This window comes from Gymnodraco acuticeps, unplaced genomic scaffold (assembly GCF_902827175.1).
Source record: "Gymnodraco acuticeps unplaced genomic scaffold, fGymAcu1.1, whole genome shotgun sequence".
In the NCBI taxonomy this organism is placed as follows: Eukaryota; Metazoa; Chordata; class Actinopteri; order Perciformes; family Bathydraconidae; genus Gymnodraco; species Gymnodraco acuticeps.
Genome location: NW_022989835.1, coordinates 642689 through 665777, shown reverse-complemented (window position 1 = coordinate 665777; position 23089 = coordinate 642689). Strand labels below are relative to the sequence as shown.

The 23089-nt window shown below is 40.7% G+C and overlaps 1 protein-coding gene across 1 annotated transcript in view; it reads right to left on the bottom strand.

Moving 5' to 3' along the window:
• Positions 1–2191: 2191 nt before the first annotated feature.
• The window catches only part of LOC117558838 (cystinosin-like), a 78659-nt gene continuing 57761 nt past the window's right edge, over positions 2192–23089 (bottom strand). The window contains exons 9-12 of the mRNA XM_034235274.1: positions 4668–4787; positions 4406–4576; positions 3394–3511; positions 2192–2572 (exon numbers count right to left, since the gene is read on the bottom strand). Coding sequence (XP_034091165.1) covers positions 2466–2572; positions 3394–3511; positions 4406–4576; positions 4668–4787 — 516 coding nt within the window. The 3' untranslated portion in view covers positions 2192–2465. The remainder of the gene's footprint in view (positions 2573–3393; positions 3512–4405; positions 4577–4667; positions 4788–23089) is intronic.

Here is a 23089-nt window from a genome sequence, read left to right as displayed (position 1 = left end):
ATGATCTTGACCTCGATGTTTTGAATTGTTTGAACTTCAAAGTCCTTTGATAATGTCAAACAGACATACACAGCGATACATACACAATGTGTGAGTTTTTTGTTTAATCTGATTCTGTGCAAAAACTAATAATCCACCGAAATCAATGTTGTTGCTAATCTTTGACATATCCAAGACTGTGTTAAAAAAAACAAAAACCCGACCCCCCCAACATTTATTATATGGAAAATAACTGCTGTCGTGGCCCATTCTTGTGGGATATCTAAAAACTGTGCCACGTCAACAGGGATCCGCTTCTTGACTCACACGTTAAAAACCATCCAAATAAAGCTCTGTAGGCGCTGATTTCTTTGCCTTCCTCGGCCGATTGATTTACTTCCATATATTTAAACAGACAAAATGATCAGTGTAACGTGAGTTCAAAGACTGTTCCGATTCCCCGTTCATTGCTGGAGACAATTTCCTCCTCACGCTCAGTCCCACCCCTTCCTTATATCACAGGTGTGGCTCGCAGTTAATCAAGGTATTTTCTCCGAATATTTAATTCGGTACTAATACATAAATGGAAAGAATATATTAAGATCTAAATTAATAAGAAAATAATACACTCATTGTCAACACAGAAAATGGCTCTAACAACTGCCTTTTTGCGCATGTTTTTCATAGAAAATGCAAATTCATGTTTTCAAACTGGCAGTTAAAGGGTTAAAATCCTGTTTTTGGAAGTGGACATTTTTGTCCCGAATGACTAATTTGTAACTTTTGTGTTTAATCTGATTTTGTGCAAAAACTAATAATCAACCAAAATCAATGTTATTGCTAATCTTTGACATATCCAAGACTGTGATAAAAAAAAAGCCGACCCCCCCCAACATTTATTATATTGAAAATAACTGCCTTTTTGTGCATGTTTTTCATAGAAAACGCAAATTCATGTTTTCAAACTGGCAGTTCAAGGGTTAAAATCCTACATAATCCAACATAATTTAACATTTGGTGTTTTTGATCAGGACTGAAGTTGATTGAAAGATTTAACCCCAAAAAGTTTTAAAAAATATTAATCTGTTGTCATTTTAGAGCAGTTTTTGGAAGTGGACATTTTTGTCCCGAATGACTAATGTGTAACTTTTTTTGTTCAATCTGATTTTGTGCAAAAACTAATAATGCAAAAAAATCAATTTTGTTGCTAATCTTTGACATATCCAAGACTGCTATAAAAAAAAAGAGCCAGTCCCCAGATATGTATTTTTGGGAAAATAACTCATTTTCTCTGTTTTCATCATGAAAAAAAACAGCGGTTTCATGTATTCAAAATGGCATTTAAAGGGTTAAAATCCTGAAAATGATTACATTTTTGATATTTTCTATTAGGGCGGAAGTTGCTTTAAAGATTGAACCCAAAGAAGTTGTGAAAAAAACCTTTTAATATAATGTTTTTATCAAAGTCTTTTGCAGTGGACATTTTTGTCTCGAATGACTAATTTGCGTAGTCGAATTGTTAAACTGTGAATTAAAGACCGATTTCAAAAATTGAAATTTGAATTCCAAAATAGATCGAGAAAATAGCCTTGTTACAAAAAATCAGGCCATTTGCACCAACACAACCAAAGTTATTGCAAAATGAAAAGTGAAAAATGACCCATATGGACAAAAACGTCCAGTGATACCGGAGGGTTAAGAAATATTAATTATAACTAAAGCAGATCAAGTTTAAGTTGAATGAAACAACAAAAACATGAAAGCTGAAAGTGAATTAGGATGAAATTAAAACAATTTAATTTGCACTAAGGATACATCTTTGGATTGTTCATGTTGTTTCATATTGCAGGTGCAAAATGAGAACAACTGGATGTTCAGAGCTCAGTGGTTGTATATGGACTGAAGACGCTTGTGTTCAATGTAGTGACACTCCGACTACCTCTGGATCACAATCCTTCCACAACACCTACATGATACATTTTCCTGTACTGTAATGTGGTCAAGCACTTTCCAATGCAGTCTGATTACCTAAAGCACATTATAATGCCATGTGTAAAGATGGCATCTATAACCTGAACATATCTTTGTCATTTCTTGTTTATGATCTGTGTCTGATAATACGAGCATGGCAATTCATCAATCAGAACCTAGTTATACAAAAAAAAAAGAATGATTTTAGTAGTAAAAAAATAAAAAGAAGGTGCATACATCGTCATCGTTACATAATTGGTTTTTATACATTCCATCAATAATTGTCAAACAGAGTAAAGAAAAAAAGGCCCCGCTAACCCTGAGGTATACATTTTAAAAGGCAAGCTGCTGAAGAGAACATATGATGGAAGTCAAATACGACAGGCACCACAACTTCTCCAGCAGTTTGAAACAGTATGTGCTTATTGTGCGTGCTCCTTTGTAAGGTTCTTTTGACACTCCGTCTACAGGCAGCATCAGTCTGGTTGCCCGGTAACAGCTTCATACTGTGGCCGCTATCTGTAGAGACAGTAGTGCTGAGTCATGAAGAGGATGTCGAACACCACGGTGAAAACACCCAGACCGAACTTGGTGGGATTGCCAAATATAAGCACCCACTGGTCTGAGGAGAGAAACACAGCTGTCAGTCACATGATCACTATGCTGGACATTATTACCAGCAGACCACTTCCATTTTTCACCTTATTCTCAAATTGTATAAAAGATATGAACTGATGTTTAAGGGAGTTTCTACATCATTTCACAGCTACCGTAGGGAGTGTCTCTGAGGCCACAATGATTGAAAACCAGGCTTTATACTGACAAATAATGTGTTTGCATATTTTTTCTTGGGATGACAGATTTCCTTTACCCTTAAGGAAAGGTTACACTTTTGTCTATTTAAAAAACAATTGTTAGGAATAAGCTTAACAATTATGAACAAGACAAATATAATTAAAATCAGTTCCAGCGTCAACATTTTAGTTTCTAGTCAATGCTCTGAAATAATCCAATTATCCCCTTTTTTGACATAGGTAGGCCCTGAATACATCTACACGAACATTCAGTCTTTAGACATATTATACTAACTTCATTTGGTCCAATGGAGCTCCGCAGTTTTTTTAGTTTAGGGGTTTAAACCACAGAAACTTAAATACACATTTTAATTAAAGTTAACTATTTACTTTAGTCAGGGCATTAATATAGTGGAAAACAAATATTAGCTACATACCTGTTCCTGAGGTCAGACCTAAGTCTCCTGTGTGTGTTGTAATGCTAGCGTCTCTGTGCTTTGTGTTATGTAGCTGTGCAGGCCTGAAGTGCATGTTAGTCCTGTCTCCTGTGTTAGGCTAGCTAATGGCTGTGGCTTTATACTGCGTTCAAACATCATGGACATGTAGCTGCCAGTAAATGTTGTTAGCAATGTTAGCTGCCAATATTTACCGTTGTTGTAAGAGTGAAGGATCATCTGCAGAATACTGAGGACTCCCCCTGTGAAGTCCAGCAGCACGTTGCCAATGCTCCACCCGTCGGTGCTCTGCGTTCTGTAGTTCATGTACGCCTGGAGGAACAACAGCAACACTCATCAAACAAGGCTCGACCATCTACTTATCATCTACTTATAATGTTAAACTGACTACTTATAATGTTAAACTGACTACTTATAATGTTAAACTGACTACTTATAATGTTAAACTGAATTTTGTGGACTAGCATTGTAATCAATACCATCATAAAGTGATATATGTTGGTTTTGGCAAACTTGACATTGAACACGTGCATTGCATCCTTTTTAAATCAGCAAATTCTCTATACACAGGAACATGCCCCGGAACCAAGGCCAACACATGTTGACAGTACATTGTTAAGAGCATCATCAATTCATTCAGAAATCCTTTAAAGAATAACAGACATTGTAAAGGTAATTATTTGTATTTATATATATATTACTTACTATGCATTTTATGAGACTACATTACTGGTTTCACCATGTTACTGTTGGAACCCAAGTTGTGTAAATGAAATGATCATAGTTAATATAATAATTGATATTCAAGTGGCTAGCAACAAGTAATTCATTTACAATAATTATTACCCTTTTGATAGCCATTTTTATATATAAAATGCAACATGTTCATGTAGTGCAGATTATCATTAATCCCATGTTATGATTTGATTAATATAAATAATTGTAATAATAATAATAATAATAATGGATCCTCTATTGATATATATATATATATATATAAATATATATATATATATATATATTTTCTAGTTGTGATGTTACTGATTATGTTATTGTTTTTATTTTTACTTTGTATAATTATATTTTTAACTAATGCATGTTAACATGCTGCTGGGACAATTTGTTCTTCAATTTGGGATGAATAAAGTGTATCTAATCTAATCTTAATTCATATTTCTTAATAACTAGACTTTGTGTATCTCTCACCTGTGGCACATATTTGATCAGAGTGACTGCCAGTTTGATGTAGGAGAAATAGTAGAGGTAATCCAGCCAGGTGATCTGTTTGGCTACGGCAACAAACAGGCTGACCAAGGCAAACGTCCAGCAAACCACCAGCAGGAAGCAGGCTGTGCGCGAGACCTTCTGACCCCCCCTCTGTGAGGAAACACACAGAGAGCCACTCCATGATCCACACATCAACACACATCTCACTATAAACGTACGCTTCTCTACAATGTCAACACACCTCATACACAGCGGCCTGGCCGATGTAGACCACAGAGAACACGACAGCATGCAGACTGAAGAAGACATCGTTGGCGCTCACAGGGTTAATTCCATTGGGGTTGCTCTTCAGGAACTCCTCCTGCAGGGGGGACACAGCAGAAGCCGTCAGTCAGACACTTCATGTCAAAAATGAATACATAAAAAGGATACTGTCATTTCTTCCTAAAGCCACTGAGACGCCTTTTAAACAGACATCTCTAATGTATTACTTTGACTTAGTTGCTAGTTCACTTCTCTGGCTTCTGATGATGGCTTGATGAAATGCGGCACATGGTTAACCAAAAGAAATACAAAATATACATTTCCACCCACATTCAACAGGGAAATGGGCCTTGTTAGTCAGTATTTTTGTTTTATATTAAAAAAATAAAAAAGGCCATCTAATTGTGATCTGTAGTCAAGACGGCATAAAGGACTACAATTCCCACGCCGCTAGCCCCTAGAGCCAGAGTTGGGCAACCTGCGTGCAGATGCCATCGAGGGACCGTTTTTAACCATTTAAGTTATACAAGCCTTTACAAATAAAGGAAAAGAGAAAGTCCACGTAAGTTGTTTATTATTTGATTTGAGTTTCGCCTCTTGTTTGATTTGACTGTAAAGGCCGGTTTTCTTTGTTGAATGTGTGAAAAGTTGGTCATTTTATTTGGAGTAAACACATAGCACAATATCAACACACCACCGGAGGCCAAGCAAGTCATCCAAATGTGAGTAAAACAAATGTGATGAAGGAAACGCGTTAGAACTGTCTGTCTAAGGAGTTTAAGTGGTTTGATAGAACACAAAGGAAGGAAGCCGCGACAGGCCTTTACAATAGCCATCACATTAAAAAAAAAAAAGAAAGAAGCAATCCCAAATGATAAACAAACTTAGATGGCCTTTCCATCTGTTATTTTATACGTCAAATAATTTGATGGTTAAAAAGTGTGACTCGACGGCATCTTCCACACAGGTTACTGTTAGAAATTAAAATCAATGTTTTTAATGGCATAAAGTACCTTAACCCTCTGGACGCCGGCGCGTCCAAGTACACATTATTTACGTATTTAATCATAGATTTTCGCTTGTAAGGAGTAGAAATATGATTCAGATATCTGCGGAATCGCTAGAATCGTAGCTTTTCAAGAGTATCTCCTGTGAGACTGTACCCAGGGCACTTCAGCCAATATTGCCGCTCAAAGCAGCTTGATTCGGCGTTACACTGTGTGTGATTGGTGGATTTGTGTGTCAGTCAAGGATATCTCGGCCGACCGGCAGCCATGTCGGTCTGAAATGACCAATGGACACTCTAGAAATCTAAGGACCTACCCACCAATAAAAAAATATATAACAGGTGTCTCTCTCATCAGTTTCAGTCTTTTAGTCTGTGAAGAAGATAGAGAAAATGGCTCGAAGGAACTTTACCGTTGCGGACGCGCTGGATTTTATTTTCGCGAGCGGCAGTGAAGAAGATGGCTCATCAGAACCTGAAGGCTTCGACTCTTCTGAAGAAGAATAATACAGGGACAGCAGGGATCCATTTGAGGATGGGTAAGTGTAAATATAACTTGTAGTGCATTTGCCATTTTGTGAGGAGTACCGCGAAAATGAACAATGGATTTATCAACCTTTTTATTTTCCCCTCATGAACTTTTTCTCGGGACAAAATAGACTCTTGATTAGTAAACGTTTACTCTGTGTAAATGTTATTTATGTGTAAACGTTATTTTTGGCATGTATAAGTAAGGTTACATGTGTAGATGAATAAAAATAATCATTTATTCGTCCCACAACGGAGACATTTATAGACATGTATTTTATTTGATCATACTGTTCTGTACAGATGAGACTTTGTCATAGACTTATTTACATGTGTGTCTGTGATAAACTTTATGTGTAAACGTTATTTTGGTGTGTATAAGTAAGGTTACATGTGTAGATGCATGAGATAATCCTTTATTTGTCCCACAACGGAGATATTTAATGTATTTATATGTGTGCCTGCCATTTGTGGGGAGTGCTATGTATGTGTATGTCAAGATACACCTCAGCTCCACCACAGCCATCACCATCAACCCGGACAGCAAAGAGGTCTCGTAGAGCACACTACCTCCCACACAGCCACCAGCTGCCCATGCACCATCACCCCCACGCACCATCACCCCCACCTGCACCAGCCAGCTCCACTGTCTTGGAAGACAGGCGAAGACCCTGACACTGCTCCCCCTGTCTCCAGGTTTCAACCTGCTCGCACACCCGGGCCACAGCTCAGCTCAACAGTATCAAACAAACCCCTTGACCTGTTCAAACTGTTCTTCAGTGCACTAACAGTACAGACACTCTGTACCAACACAAACAAGCAGGCTGCACAGGAGATGGGAAAGGGTAAAACCTACAAATGGACTGACTTGACTGTAGAGGATTTCTATAAATACATGGGGCTGCTGAAACTGGACAATGTATTGGACTACTGGAGGAAGGATCATTTTGTCAGTGTATAATGAATAGTTGGTTGAAGGAAAAAAAGTTCTGATGTTCAATATTGTAAATAGTGAGATTTTGCAGTTATATTTATATACATTGTTGGAATTATAATAAATTGTTGGTTGAAAAAAAATGTTCTAATGCTCAATTATTATTATTTTTTACACATCACATGAACCTTGTTATGTAATATGAAGTCATTATTCAGTCCTGATATATCTCAGTCCCTGCTGTGGTGAAAGTAGAGTGATTGACAGCTGTTTTACTCAGAATGCGAATTTATAAAATGTCATTTTAGACATGAATAACACATTTATATACAGTGTAATTCAAATATTTCACTACTTTTGTAATCCTAAGACTTTGGTAACCAAATCTAAAATACCAAAACAATTCGATCACATGAGTAAATTTGTGTTTTCACAAGAGTTTTGAAGATTTTCCGAAAATCGGATGTCAAATTTTAAGCTTTTGAGCTACTTATCTCATCAAACAGTGCTCTAAGGTGAGTAATTTGCATATATAGCAATACTAGAGATTATCCTGAACATTTTGATATGTAACACATGGGTGCCATTTTAGAAGAAATACATTTAAAAGGTGATTTAAGAAAACATCTAAAAATCGAGAAAATACCCTTAGACTCCAGAGGGTTAAACATACCGTCAGTTTAAGGTTTAAATGCTATTTTATACTGAAAAACCAGAAGTTCTTGTGCACAACCAGTTGTTAAGCTTTTATTCTGAAAATCCTTCATCTCCGGTTAGCATTTAGCATGTGGCTAATATACCATTTACTATAGAGGTGAATTTAGTAGCGATATGACACGGAGTGTTGCACACCGAAACCTACTGATTTCAACACTACAACTATAGACGTCGAGATATTATTATTGCTGAATATTAAATGAAGGTACAGTTTATTTGAATACGTTATTGTTTACAGATGTGGGTAGCATGTGACAACATCCGGAACGACCGGAAACCAAACTACCGTGAAGTATTTCCTGTATTTTTTGGAGTATTGATTACAGCGTTTAGAATGTGTTAAATGAAAAGTCATGAAAGAGTTAAGGAGGAGAAAAGGCGTTAGTTATTTAATGTACAATGTCTGAATCCTCTGTTATGCGCAACAACGAACATTGGAGACGTGGAGGGCCGGCTCCCAGCGGCGCCAACCGGCACACAGGGAGGAGCCAGCAGAGGATATTTAACAGCTGAAAAAGTGGTCCTCGCCCTCTTTCCTTCACTCAGGAGAGCCAGAACACAGCTGTTTTTCTGACTGAACAATCTTCTGTTTGTAACATTACTGCGCCATATTTTTAATTAAAGTAACCATTTGAACCTTCTCAGAGACTCCATTTAGTCTCCTTTTAAAGCTTCTCTCCTGGACGCGAGAATAACGAACACAGCATAACATTACCCATATCTTAATTTCTTAGAAGGCTGGGAAGTGTAGCCTTTTAGAATCCCTGCACTACAGAGGCTGCCACTTGGGGACAATGTTATTTGACCTTTCACAAGACAAATACAATAATAAAATTGCTTGAACAAATCAAAACGCTGCACAGTTAACATTTTAAATGAAAATAAATACGAAAGTTGATGTTGTTATCTCCGGTTTGATTGATTGATTGATTGAAAAGTTTATTAACAGCTTGTATATTGGGTACAGTACAGCTCAAAACATACAATTGTTAAGGGGATGCAGACCAGAGAAAGACTTTCGTCTTGTTTACATCAGGGTCCCCCATTTCCAATTCATCATATCATTTAAGACATATAAGAGATATTTGACATACAGATGGCTTATTTACAATTTACATACAGGTGTTTTTTTACATACAGATTGCTTATTTACAATTTTCATTTTAGATTTCGTTCTAATACATCCTAACCGGACATTTAAGACATACCAAGTCTACAGATATACAGTTAGTAACAGAGTCTAAAATGCGAGTATATACATAGATGGGGGGGGGGGGGGGGGGAAGCTGTCCATTGAACGACAGGTTGAGATTTGTACCATTACCGGGGCCAGTTTTGCAATGCTCTCCCCCGAAGGTGCTCTTTAAGAGAGGTTTTGAAGGTAAGTATAGTTTTACTTTCTTTTACAGTTGTGGGAAGAGCGTTCCACCTTGATGTGGCATAATTGCCAAACGTGTATTCCCCCTTTTTTGTGCCCAATCTGGGTTTCACATGATTTGTGGAGCTCCCTCTGGTGTTATGATCATGGTATTCCTTGACCTTTGGGAAGAATTTTGACATGTACATGGGTACCATAGAGGTGTAGTGGATCTTGTAGACCAGGCCCATTGCAAGTAGCTGTACTCTGTCGTCTACTCTAAACTCTAAATCTAAGGATTTGCTGAGATTATGTTTGGAACCGAAGAGAATGGACTCTGTTTTACCCAGGTGTAATGATAATTTATTATCGGCGAGCCAGGTGCAGATTCTGCCGAGCTCGGAGCTGAGGGTTTTTTCAACCTGCAATCTGCTCCTGCCAGAGACCAGCAGGGCTGAGTCGTCCGCGAACAGGAACAAGTTGCAGTCACATGCTGATGACATGTCATTTACATAAATTAGGAACAGTAACGGACCTAATATGCTTCCTTGTGGAACACCACAGCTCACTGGGAGGGGGGGGGGGGGGGGGACAGAGTACCATTTACCTCCACCATCTGTTCTCTCCCCTCCAGGTAGGATTGCATCCAGCTCACCGATAGTTTATCAAAACCAATTGCTTTTAGCTTGTGTTAACTGTGATGGTTATTCTCGCGTCCAGGAAAGAGAAGCTTAAAAAGGAGACTAAATGGAGTCTCTGAGATGTTTTCAAATTGGTACTTTAATTAATAAAAAGGCGTGGTACAGTCACAAACAGGATATTGTCCGACAGAAAAGCAGCTGTCTCTGGCCCTCGCTAGCAGAGAAAAGAGGCCGAACCGCTCAGGTGCTGCTCTTATATAGCTTCTGTAGGCTCCTCCCTGCGGGCCGGCCCTCCACATCTTAATGTCCGTTGTTACGTTTAAACAGAGGATTCAGGCATTGTACATTCAATACATACTTAAACACGCCTCTTCTCCTCATATTGTCTTTCATCACTTTTCCTTTAACACATTCTAAACGTTGTAGTTAATATTCTAAAAAATACAGAAAATACTTCACGGCTGGTTTGGTTTCTGGTCATTCCGGAAGTTGTCACATCTTACCCACGTCTGTAAACAATAACTTTATTCAAATAAACTATACCTTCATTTAATATTCAGCAATAATAATACGTCTATAGTTGCAGTGTTAAAATCAGTAGGTTTCGGTGTGCATCACTCCATGTCATTTCGCTACTAAATTAACCTCTATAAGAAATGGTAAACTAGCCACATGCTAACCGGAGATGAAGGATTTTCAGAATAAAAGCTTAACTGGTTGTGCACAATAATTTTCTGGTTTTTCAGTATAAAACAGCATTTAAACTGAAGGTACATTTAAGGTACATTATGCCATCAAAACATTGATTTTAATTTCTAACACTTGTCAATCAGAATGGGGTGATTGACAGTGTCGAAAGCCTTTTGTAGGTCCAGCATCACCATGCCGCAGTACTTGCCCTCGTCCACCTCTTGTTTGATGTGGTCGCTCAAATAAAGAAGGCATGTGTCAGTGGAGTGGGATGTTCTAAAGCCAGATTGAAATTCATAGATTAGTTTATTTTCCGCGAGGTACTTTTCGACCTGTTCATATACTATTTTTTCCATGACTTTCGAGATGGAGGTAAGTATAGAAACAGGGCGGTAGTTGCCTGGGTCCAATTTGCTGCCCTTTTTGTGCAGGGGGGTTACTCTTGCAATTTTGAAGTCTTTGGGTACTTTTCCCTGTTTTATGGAGAGGTTAATTATGTGAGCTATGACTGGTGAGATGGCGGTTGCTGTGTCTCTGAGGAATTTGGAGGGAATATTGTCGTGGCCAGTGGCCTTGTTAGGTTGGAGGGCGCTCAGTTTAATGAGTACCTCTGCTGTTGTTACCCTTGCTAGACTGAAATCATCTTTGCGTACCCCTAGGTTTTTGTAGTAGGTCATGATGTGATCTACTCCAAAAAGCCCTGAGTGGGGGGGGACGTAGGAGCAGCGACATGTGAGGACACAGTTTTCTGAGCTCTGCTTGGAAGGAACATTTCAAAAGTTATTTTCGCCTCTTTTCTCGTTCCCGTGGGGCAAATGTGTCTCTAAAGTGTTCAGCTATCTAAAAGTGACCGTGTTTTGATTTGGTTGTACATAAAACTCTAAAAAAATGCCGAGGAGTCAAACACCGAAACCAGGCCCAAACGCCGCGGACTCGCCTGAGGAAGACGAGGCCGGGTCGGCGGAGCCGCTGTCGGATACACAGGCAATCATGGCCGCCCTAAAGCGGACTGAGCAGTGTGTGCTAACTAAGATCGACTCAACAGTGATGGCGGCTGTAGGTGAATTGCACACCAAAATAGACAACCTGTCGAGGGACTTAAGATCAGAAATCTTCAATGTGCGCACAGAGTTTACTAAGGTTGTTGAAGATGTTAGGAAGGAGAACGTAACTTTCGTAACGCGTATTGAAGGCCTTGAGGAGGGGGCTAATTGCTATGCTAACCGGGTAGTGGAACTCGAGGCTAAAGTTACTACGCTGTCCTCACAAGTAAACAAGTTGGTGGACAAAACCGAAGATCTAGAGTCTCGACAACGGAGAGATAATTGTCGACTAGTCGGTGTGGCGGAAGGGACTGGGAATATTCGACCAGAGAAAGCCATAGCTCAACTACTGCAGGATGCTCTGAGCCTGGACTACACACCGACGCTTGACCGTGCACATAGGGGCTTGCAGCCGAAACCAGCTGATGGGGATGCCCCGAGGCCGATCATCATTAAATTCCACTACTTTCAGGAGAAAGCAGATATTATACGGAAAGCCATGGGAGCGGGGCCCATCTTCCACAACGGCAAGCGTTTCTACATCTACCCGGACTACACGCTCTCGGTGAGTAAAAGGAGGGCAGCATTTACTGAGGTCCGGGGGCTGCTGCGCAGATGCCCTGGTGTGAAGTATGGACTTGTGTATCCAGCCACACTTAAAATCACAACCTCAGCTGGAGAGCAAAAGTCATTTGAAGACCCAACCAAGGCAAAGCACTTCATTGAGACGGATTTGCACCCGCGGGACCCGGAGGGAGAGTGATAATCAATATTGGGGCCATGACGGGTACTGTTGGAGCTGCAGGATAATGTCACGGCCTGTGTCACAATGACTACATTTTTGACTGTTAATTACACTACAGTTGGTTGCACTTTATGTGTGGACTATGGACAATGAGTCAGGGAAATTACAACAATGCAGATTTTCTCAAGTTATAGCTGTTTATATCTCCCAACTGTAGGTGTTTAAGGCTGTTTTAAGTTATGACCACATAAGTGCAGCAATGTCGGTGCTATGAGAAGGGCCATGTTTCATTTAAATTCATATTGTTCTGACCTTGCACAGTTCAGTCGAGTGTTTAGGTTAGTCTTGACGTGTTATATGCCTAAGAGTAGGACAAGTGTTTGTAGGGCAGTCTCAGGCTTTAAGAAGACCAGCCCGGGGATCCAGGATGGTAAGAGTTTATTTTTTGTTACTTTCTTAACTTTTGTCTGTTTTATGGTACTTTTTTGTTTTTCTATTGTTTCATGCCTTAACACAAGATTGCACATATGTGTTCAGATTTTGCCAACTTTCAAGTCCAGACCATGTATCCAGTGGCAGAGTTATGGCTCCTGATGCTGTAGATAAACAACAAGGTGCACTCTCTTTCATCAGCTGGAATGTCAAAGGCCTAAATAATATGGTTAAACAGAGTAAAATATTTGCCCATTTAAAATCATTGAAGCCTGATGTGATGTTTCTGCAGGAAACACATCTGAATATTAACTTCCAAAAGAGACTAATGGTGTGTCCACACAGCAGCTTTGACCAAATCTTGAAAATCCTGGAGCTGGGCGTGTCTGACAGCTTGGGGATTTCGCGACCAACAACCAATCACATGAATATCACATGAATATCCCGCCCCCGACATACAAAGCAAAAATACCCGGTTCTTCTACACTATTGTCAAATAGGAAGGGCTATGATGAATATTTATTTTTTTAACATTTTGAACATTTATGAGATTAATGTCTATGGTGCTATTTGATGCTACATTCCATGCTGGCTAATGATACTGTCTATGCTTGCTAGCAACGAAGTACACTAGCAACGAAGTAAACTGGATATAAAATCCCCAAACAAGCGAAAACCTACCAGTTTCACCCACTGTCTCTGCCACCTCCCTCCATGCCTGGTTCCTCCGGTTTGTATCCCGGTAAGTAAATAGGGACTGGTCATAAAGAACCGGGTGATTTGCTACCGCAATAACTAAGTTCTCCTCCATTTTTGTGGAATATAGAAATGAACTGCGGGTCTGGTTCTCCCAGCTTGCACGCGGTTTGATTGGCTAGCGCTTGAACTGTCAGATTTGCATAAACGGATCTGATTGGCTGTCGCTTCCAGCTCAGCCTCAAAAGTTGAACATTGTTCAACTTTGGAATACTGAACATCCTGAAAATCCTGGAAATCTTCGCCTCGCCCCCCCACAATGCAGTTCGGCGACAAGCGAGGGAAAGTGACGTCATCCCCATTCAAAGTCAATGGGCGGAGACGCGCTGGAAGCGGTGGACAAATCGCCAAAAGCTGCTGTGTGTACGGGCCGTCAGATGCAGTTGGATTGGACAAGTGTATCACTCGCGTTTTGATTACAAAACCAGGGGCACAGCAATTTTAATTAGAAAGGGGATACCTTTTGAAATCTCTGAAATAGTATCTGATCCCAATGGTAGATATATTGTTGCAGTTGGCAGGTTGTTTAATACTCCTTTAATATTGGCTAACATCTATGGACCGAATTGGGATGACTCAAAGTTTTTCATAAACTCAGCCCTCCCTGACCTCAATACCTATAAATTGGTATTGGGTGGTGATTTTAACTGCGTTCTCCATGCCCGCCTTGACAGATCCAACCCTAGACCTGATAGTACCCTGTCAACATCTGCGATAGCTATAAACTCCTTCATGCGCTCCTGTGGCCTATCCGACCCGTGGCGGGCAAAACATCCTAATACTAAACAATTTTCGTTTTTCTCCCCTGTCCACCATAGCTATTCCAGGATTGATTATTTCATTGTAGATGACCAATTACTTCCCTTAATCCCCAGGAGCCAGTACCACAGCATTGTGTTATCAGACCATGGTCCAGTACAAATGGATATGATGTTTCCTGGTAATATAGCACCCCAACGCACCTGGCGTCTAGACCCCCATTTGCTTTCATATGAACACTTTAAAACTTACCTCAGTGGCCAGATTGACTTTTTTCTAGAAATTAATGACACCAGGGATATTTCGAGGAGTGTTCTATGGGAATCCCTAAAAGCTTACATCAGGGGACAGGCTATTTCATACACTGCACATAAAAATAAAGAGCGATCTAAGAAACTTAAAGAACTGACACACAGCATTGCAGATGTTGATAGACGGTATGCTCGCTTGCCCACGGCAGATCTTTTTAAAGAAAAAATACTGCTTCAATCTGAATTGAACACACTTTCGACGTGGAGAGCTAAAAAACATATTTTAAAAACTAAACAGGTTTGCTATGAACATGGGGACAGAGCAGGGAGACTCCTCGCACTTCAGCTCAAGCAGCAGGCGGCTGGACAAACGATCCCAAGGATCAATACAGGTGCCGATTCGACTTCGCATAATCCCCAAATAATTAATGACCAGTTTAAGCAATACTATTCGACTTTATATCAATCAGAGGTAGATGTTAACTCGTCTGAAATTCAGTCGTTTCTGGATTCCTTACATATTCCAAAACTCTCACCAGACTCCCAGTGCTCCTTAGAGCAGCCATTAACGGTTGGAGAAATAGAAGGCGCAATCAGACTGTCTAGTACAGGGAAGGCACCAGGTCCGGATGGGTTTCCCATCGAGTTTTATAAGGAATATTCCTCAAAACTTGTGCCGGTTTTAAAATCGGTTTATGAAGAATCACTGGTTAATGGTAAATTGCCACCAACACTCTCTCAAGCGACAATTTCAGTGATATTGAAAAAAGACAAGGATCCCTCACAGTGTAGTTCCTATAGACCAATCAGCCTTCTTTGCTGTGATTATAAAATATTAACTAAAGTCCTTGCGCAGCGATTAGAAGCCTTTATTCCTACCATTATTGATAAAGACCAAACAGGTTTCATCTCTGGGCGACATTCATTTTTTAATGTACGGCGGTTATTTAATTTATTATTGTCCCCTAAATCCACAGTACGGCCTGAAATTATCCTGAGCCTTGATGCTGAAAAGGCGTTTGATAGGATTGAGTGGAACTATCTTTTTGCTGCCTTGGAAACATTTGGACTGGGACCTGTTTTTTGTAAATGGATTAAGACAATATACTCAGCTCCTACAGCCGCTGTTAGAACAAACAGTCTTATTTCCGAATATTTTATGCTCTACAGAGGAACAAGGCAGGGATGCTGCCTGTCACCCTATTTATTCGACATTGCAATTGAACCCTTAGCAATTGCTATCAGAACGGACAATAGGATTAAGGGCGTTTCCAGGGGCAACACAGTGCATAAAACATCTCTATATGCGGATGACCTGCTCTTGCAAATGTCAGACCCAATAGAAAGCATGCCATGTGTTCTCTCCTTGCTGAAGACATTTGGGAACATATCAGGTTACAAAATTAACTTGTCAAAATCTTTACTGTTTCCTCTCAATGACTTGGCAAGGCTGGAGGATTATGGTCATCTGCCCTTTAGGATTGAAAATGAAAAATGTACTTACTTGGGTATTGAGATAGCAGGCTCGGTAAAGGATATTTTTAAGTACAATTATAAATCTATCCTGGAACGCACCAAGAATGATCTAGATAGGTGGTCGAAGCTGCCTGTCACACTAGCAGGGCGGATAAATGCTGTGAAAATGACAATATTGCCCAGATATTTGTACCTGTTTCAAATGATTCCGATTTTCATCCCAAAATCCTTTTTTGCCCAACTAGACAGCCTTATCTCTGCGTTTATATGGAATAAGAAGCCTGCACGCACAAAGAAGGCAAATCTGGAGAGGGTCAAATCTGAAGGTGGTTTGGGTCTACCTAATTTCCTATTTTATTACTGGGCAGCTAACATTGCTAAACTCACATACTGGATTACCACATTTGCAGACAAGGAGGGCCCAATATGGGCTACAATGGAGTTGGAGTCCACACTCCCAGTTTCCCCAATCTCATTTTTAACTGCCCCCCTTCCATTGAATGTTAAAGTAAGTGAGTTTAACTCAAACTTAGTGGTCCAAAACTCAATTAAGATCTGGGGTCAATTTAGGAAACTAATGTCTAATCACCTTTTTACACCATCCCGTTTGGACATGGCATTTGCTCTTTGGCATAGAAGTGGCCTGGTCTATTTTCAAGATCTTTTTAGTGATGGCAGTTTTGCATCCTTTACACACTTGTGTAGGGATCACAACATACCAAAATCTCACTTTTTTAGATACCTCCAGGCTCGGTCTTTTGCGTCTAAACATTTTCCAGGATATCCATGTCAACCCTCTAAAGATCTAGCTCACTCGGTTCTTAATGTGAATCCATTTAATAAAGGGGCTGTGTCCAAAATATATACATTGATTCTGAATAACTGCCCTCCCACATGGGACAAAACTAAAAAAGCATGGGAAGGAGATATTGGTGATTCTATTTCAGAGGAAGCCTGGGAAAACATTGTTTCACGTACACACACCTCTTCTTTCTGTATTAGACATGGATTAATCCAATTTAAGGTGGTACACCGGCTACATTACTCCAACGACAGACTAGCTAAGATCTTTCCCAGTGTCGCTCCAACCTGTCCCAGGTGTCATTATTCTCCTGTTTCCCTGGGCCATATGTTCTGGTCATGTCCGTCATTAAGCAGTTTCTGGGCTTCTGTGTTTCTGTCACTCTCAGCAATATCTGGCAGGATACTATCGCCTAATCCTCAAACAGCTATTTTTGGAACTGTTAATACTGGCCTAGGGTTCTCCTCCCTCCACAAAAATGCGATTGCCTATGCGTCGTTGCATGCCCGCCGTCTCATACTGCTGAATTGGAAAGGAAAAAATCCCCCTTCCTATATTCACTGGATCAGGGAAGTAATGCTTGGGCTAGACTTGGAAAAATTGAGATATGCAGTGCACGGTTTAGTCAACAAATACGACAAAACTTGGTCTCTATTTATTACCCATGTTAGAGGCCTATCCCTCACCTGATTCACTTTGCATCTGTCTTTGACTATTGACCTGGGCACTCTGGGGTCACTAACTTTGGACTTGAAGTTGTTACGTACCTTGTCAGACTAAGGGTTTGGAAGGCTGGCAATAAGAATAGCATAAACTGAAATGCTTTTTTGGGTTATGTGTGTGATGTTTTATTATATCGGATTATCTACTAGTATACTGTCTATTATCGTCATTTTTGTTGTATGTGTTTAATCTGGTCTATTCCTTATTTTTTCATTTATTTTACTTGTATTTATATATTTTTTATATTTTATTTCTATGACCATTCGTTTTTTTTTCGTTTTTTCATTTGTCTATTCACTGGGGAATACCACCTGGAGGGGGAGAGGGGTGGGATCTGGGGCGTTTGCAACTTGTTGTCATAAATGTTGGACATACTGTATTTGTGATAAACTGAAAAATAAAGTTGTTTAAAAAATAAATAAAAAAGCCCTGAGTGGGAGGGTAATTTATTTACAGGTAATGATCAGACAGCATTGAAAAGGTCAAAAAGGACAGTACAGGGGCTATATATATAGATATATATATCTATATATATATATATATATCAGTGACGTGCGGTGAGGTTCATGGCTGGTGAGGCACTGACTCTTTCTTTTAAATTTCGAAATCGAAAATCGAAAATATTCGGTTATTTTCAAAAGCTTTTTTAGTCTGATGCTTCAATTCATTTTAAACAGACCGTTCAACAAAAGGATACCCAAAGTCTAAATATTGGATTGTTCTTTCTTAGTAAGATCCCATGTTCATTACAATTGTGGTCTTACCGTGACTTGAAGATGAAGTCCATGCTATCCTTCTGGACAACAATCTCTAATACTTTTTTGTAAAAGTCCTCCTTATCTTCCTCTAGTTTCAAAAGTCTAGTTTGTTGTTTGCTACCGTCTCTGCGTAGAATAACAGTAGCAACAAGAACCTGTGGGCTCACGTGCGCCCCCTTCAGTGCGGCAGAGGTTATGGCTGCCTCTCCAGGTGCTTTTTTCATTGCCGTTGTACGGCGGGCCTAAATATCATATATACGTGAAATAAGTTATTTAGAGACTATGGATGGCGAGGATAAATGTAATAGAGGGATCTACAAACATTACATTGGTGACATACAGTGAGATGGTGCAGGCATGCGCTTAGGGCCCACTTTCCAGACAGTTTCTGTGGGGTGACGCATTCTGAGGTGAGGCAGAGCTCATCTGTGCCTCACCTCACCTCACCACACAGTAACTGGCTTGAGCGCGCTCACAAAATAAGTGCCCGCGCTACATTAGTGCCCGCGCTCCAGCCAGTTACTGTGGGCTTACGAGAGGCAGAGCTCGTCCCTGCCTCACTTCTCATTGCTACCCGTAGTTGTAGCGGAGCTCGGCAAATTTGCTGATTTTGACTATAAAAAGTGAATCATACAGAAATCACATTTACAACACAGATCAGTGGAGACATTTTATTATTATTACCAGAGGTGGGACCAAGTCATTGTTTTGCAAGTCCGAGTCAAGTCTCAAGTCTTTGCGCTCAAGTCCGAGTCAAGTCTCAAGTCATTGTTTTGCAAGTCCAAGTCAAGTCTCAAGTCAGGATGGGCAAGTTCAAGTCAAGTCCAAGTCCTAAACTTTGACAAAACGAGTCATAAACAAGTCATTATGTGTTTTTTCACGAAATGTAATGACATCGATCAACAGAATAATACTTAATAATCAAATTGCTCTTTATTAGTCACATTAATAATTTAATAATCCATTTTCTCTCTGCTGGTAAAGTAACGTGTGTTTTTCTAATTTAAGAGGGATCAGTAAGGTAAGGCTACCGTGACGGTTTGATTCAGAAGGAGTTTAATGTATAAGATCCCTGATGTTGAGGTAACCAGAATGTTTATTTCCACTGTGTACAACATGTTATAAGGGACCCACAATCTATCTTTATGCAAGGGATAATGTGCAGCCAGGCGGTCTCTATGGGGAAGAGAACACCTGCATCTAGATCCCTCTGCAGGTGGTACTTTAAGTATATTTTGATGATAATACTTTTCTACTTTTACTTGTAACATTTTGAATGCAGGACTTTTTATTGTACAGGGTTCCTGCAGGTTTCGCCAACTCAAATTTAAGACTTTTTAACACCTTTTTAAGACCACTTTGAATAGAATTTAAGACCTATTTCACGGCAATAAAGTATGAAGGAAAATGTATATAAAGAAGAAATACGTCCCATAATCACTTACAAAGTAAATGTATTCATGTTCAACATAAGAACAATGACTGAACACAACAGCGTAACAGTACAGAACTGTGTGTGTGTGTGTGTGTGTGTGTGTGTGTGTGTGTGTGTGTGTGTGTGTGTGTGTGTGTGTGTGTGTGTGTGTGTGTGTGTGTGTGTGTGTGTGTGTGTGTGTGTGTGTGTGTGTGTGTGTGTGTGTGTGTGTGTGTGTGTGTGTGTGTGTGTGTGTGTGTGTGTGTGTGTGTGTGTGTGTGTGTGTGTGTGTGTGTGTGTGTGTGTGTGTGTGTGTGTGTGTGTGTGTAGCTATATTCAGAGCTCTGCTGCCTTGGCTACACTATTTCATCGTTGCTGTTGTATGATTGGTGTTTAGCTGCGGTATTTAGCGTCTACAGCACCTCCGCTTTTAGGGTTGACGTAGACCCAAACGTCGCCCGGAGGTCCCCCGGTGTTGTTGCGGGAGCTGCTGCATTAGCTAATGCTGCATTAGCTGCTGCTGCACTAGCTAACGCTACATTAGCAAAACAAACACTAATTTATTTTGCAAAAGATGCAGCGGGCTTCAAACACGTTCCCTCCACTGGTTTCAACTAAACACTAAATTAGATGTTTTCCAACCAAATACGGTTGAACTTACACTTCCCCATATTTATTTGTAAGTAGATTCGAAGATAGGCTACATGAGCTGAAGCTTGGTTGCTAGGTTACTACAAAGTTAGTGATTACTGGTTCCATGTTGATTTAATTCAATACAAATTGTTGGGGGGAACTGAAAGGCTATTACCGTACTGGTTACTTTGCAGCCCGGACATTTCCCCCAAAACACATTTAGACGCTATCGTAACATAGAAGTACCTTTCAAATCAGATAATTTTTAAGACCTTCTGAATCATATTGTAGCGATCCTGATAGGCTACTCAGGGTGTCACTTAGGCATCCCCCGTCTCTCTGCCAATCATAGAGCTGCACCGTGATGGTGGCTGAGGTGCGGGCCTGTGGTTGGTGGAGCGGACGGGGGAGGGCGGGGAGTTGTGACGTAGACAGTGCTATATATATGGGTATGTGTAGAAGATAGTGTTAGTGTGAGTGGAGTGTGCGGTAGAACCCACAAAGTGTACTAGACCTGTTATCATCTGTCTTCAAATACTAGTTATTAAAGCCTAATAACTACAAGCCTGTCTCCGACTCATCTTGGGAACGTTACATTGGTGTCAGAAGTGCAGTGGCGTTTTTATATGTACAAAAGTGGTGGGGCACAAAAAACGTAGATGTCTATATATAAGCTTCTGCAGTGAGGTTCATGGCTGGTGAGGCTCTGACTCTTCAGGTTTACAAATATTATATTCTGACCTAAATCAAAATATCATATTATTTTCAAAAGCTTTTTTTGTCTGATGCTTCAATTAATTTTAAACAGACAGTTCTACAAAAGGATACCCAAAAAATGTAATTGTATCATTTAAATATTGAATTGTTCTCTCTAAGTAAGATCCCATTTTCAATCAAATTGCAGTCTTACCTTGACATGAAGATGAAGTCCATTTGCCTATCCTTCTGGACAAACATCTCTATTACTTTTTTGTAAAAGTCCTCCTTATGTTATTGTAGTTTCAAAAGTCTATCATAAATCTGATCTAATCAATAGATTTATGATTCGAAAATTATAAAAGTAGGGTAGACATGTGGATATTATCCGGCTGAACAAAACGTGCATTTATCTAACAGGTTTGTTTCCCACAGATCTTATTTTGAGCTATTTTCTAAAATCCTATGGAGAAATATCATTGCTTTTTTGTGGAGGGAAGCCATGCGCAGCTTACTTCCTGGTTTTAGGACGCGTCACTGCAGCTCTCTCGTCTACTCTTCACACACCACACTTTTCGCGGCACACGTACTTACAGCCAATCAGCTCTGAATGATGTGAGATGACGTATGGTGGGGATGGCAGCTCTATGCCCCTATGGTCATTATTTTTTTGCCACACACATTAAATAGGACAATACTCTGAGCATGCGCAGTGTAGTTTTTACAGTCACCATTGACTTAAACAGGGAGAGGGAGGGGCAGGATCGGGTTTTGTCCCACATGGCTCTAAACAGCTCAATAGGCACACACTGTAGACACTAATTAGAAGAACACAGACTAAAACAGCAATGTACAGACGAATCAGATGAATAAACATGATCTTAAAATATATTTTATATATTTTTTAATTTATTTTTTGCATTTTTTTGTAATCATTACTTTTAATACTTTCTGCTGACACTAGGTGGGGCTGTGCCCCACCTGCCCCTAATGACCAGTCGCCACTGCAGAAGTGAACTTTTCGAACAAGGGACGTCTATCCGGACGAGAGTCGTAACTGCGTCACGGTAAGCTAGCCGGTAAGCTAGCGGGGATGGATAAGTTCAGCAAGATGGGAGTGAAGCAGGGTGGTCGGAGTTCATGAGTGCACGGGAGGTGAGAGAGCGCCTGAGAGAGTCGGCGGTGAGGATGGCTAGAGACGCGGGAATGTCTCCGTCTTCTGCGGCAGTTCGCGCCATTTCCAAGCTGGAGGTAAACAACAATGGCGGCGCCCATCACCCCGCAGCAGCCGCCGCCGGGTCAGTGAAAACACCCAAATTCTCGGGTAAGGCAGACTGGGAGGCTTTCCATGCCCAATTTGAACTGCTTGCTCATGCCGGGGGGTGGTCAGTAGAGACTAAAGCACTACAGCTAGCTTTGTGCCTCACAGAAGAGGCTCTTTCATGTCTGCTACTACTTAGCCTTGAGGACCGACACAGCTATGAAGCGTTAGCGGGGGCTTTGAAGAGGCGGTTTGGACAGTGTTTCCCGCCAGAGCTGCTCCGGAACTAATTGAGTAACCGCTGTAGGAAGTCTGGAGAGACGCTGCGTGCGTTGGCTAACGACGTGGAGAGCCTGACGCGGCGGGCATATGCACACATGCCACCCGGAGTGCAGAGTGAGCTGGCACGTGATCAATTCATCAGGGCTCTCCTCCCTGCGGACTTGAGGGTTGGGGTACAGCTGCAGCATCCACAGTCCTTGCAGGCGGCCTTGGAGATGGCTGTGGAGAGAGAGATTGTGTGGAGTGTAGCGGCGAGGAGCAACGGAAGGCCGGTACCACCGGCTGTGAGGAGCTGCAGAGTGGAGGAGAAGCCTGTATGGGTTACCGAAATGACTGAAAGTGTTCAAGTTTTATTAGAGGAGAAAATGAGGGAGATGGAAGCAGCTGTCAATGCAGAGAGGGAACTGCGGCAGCAACAGGAGGCTAGACTCAAAGCGGAGCTGGCCTCTCTTGAGCGAGATCTCCAGGAGAGTAAAGAGAAGGAGAGCCTTGTGG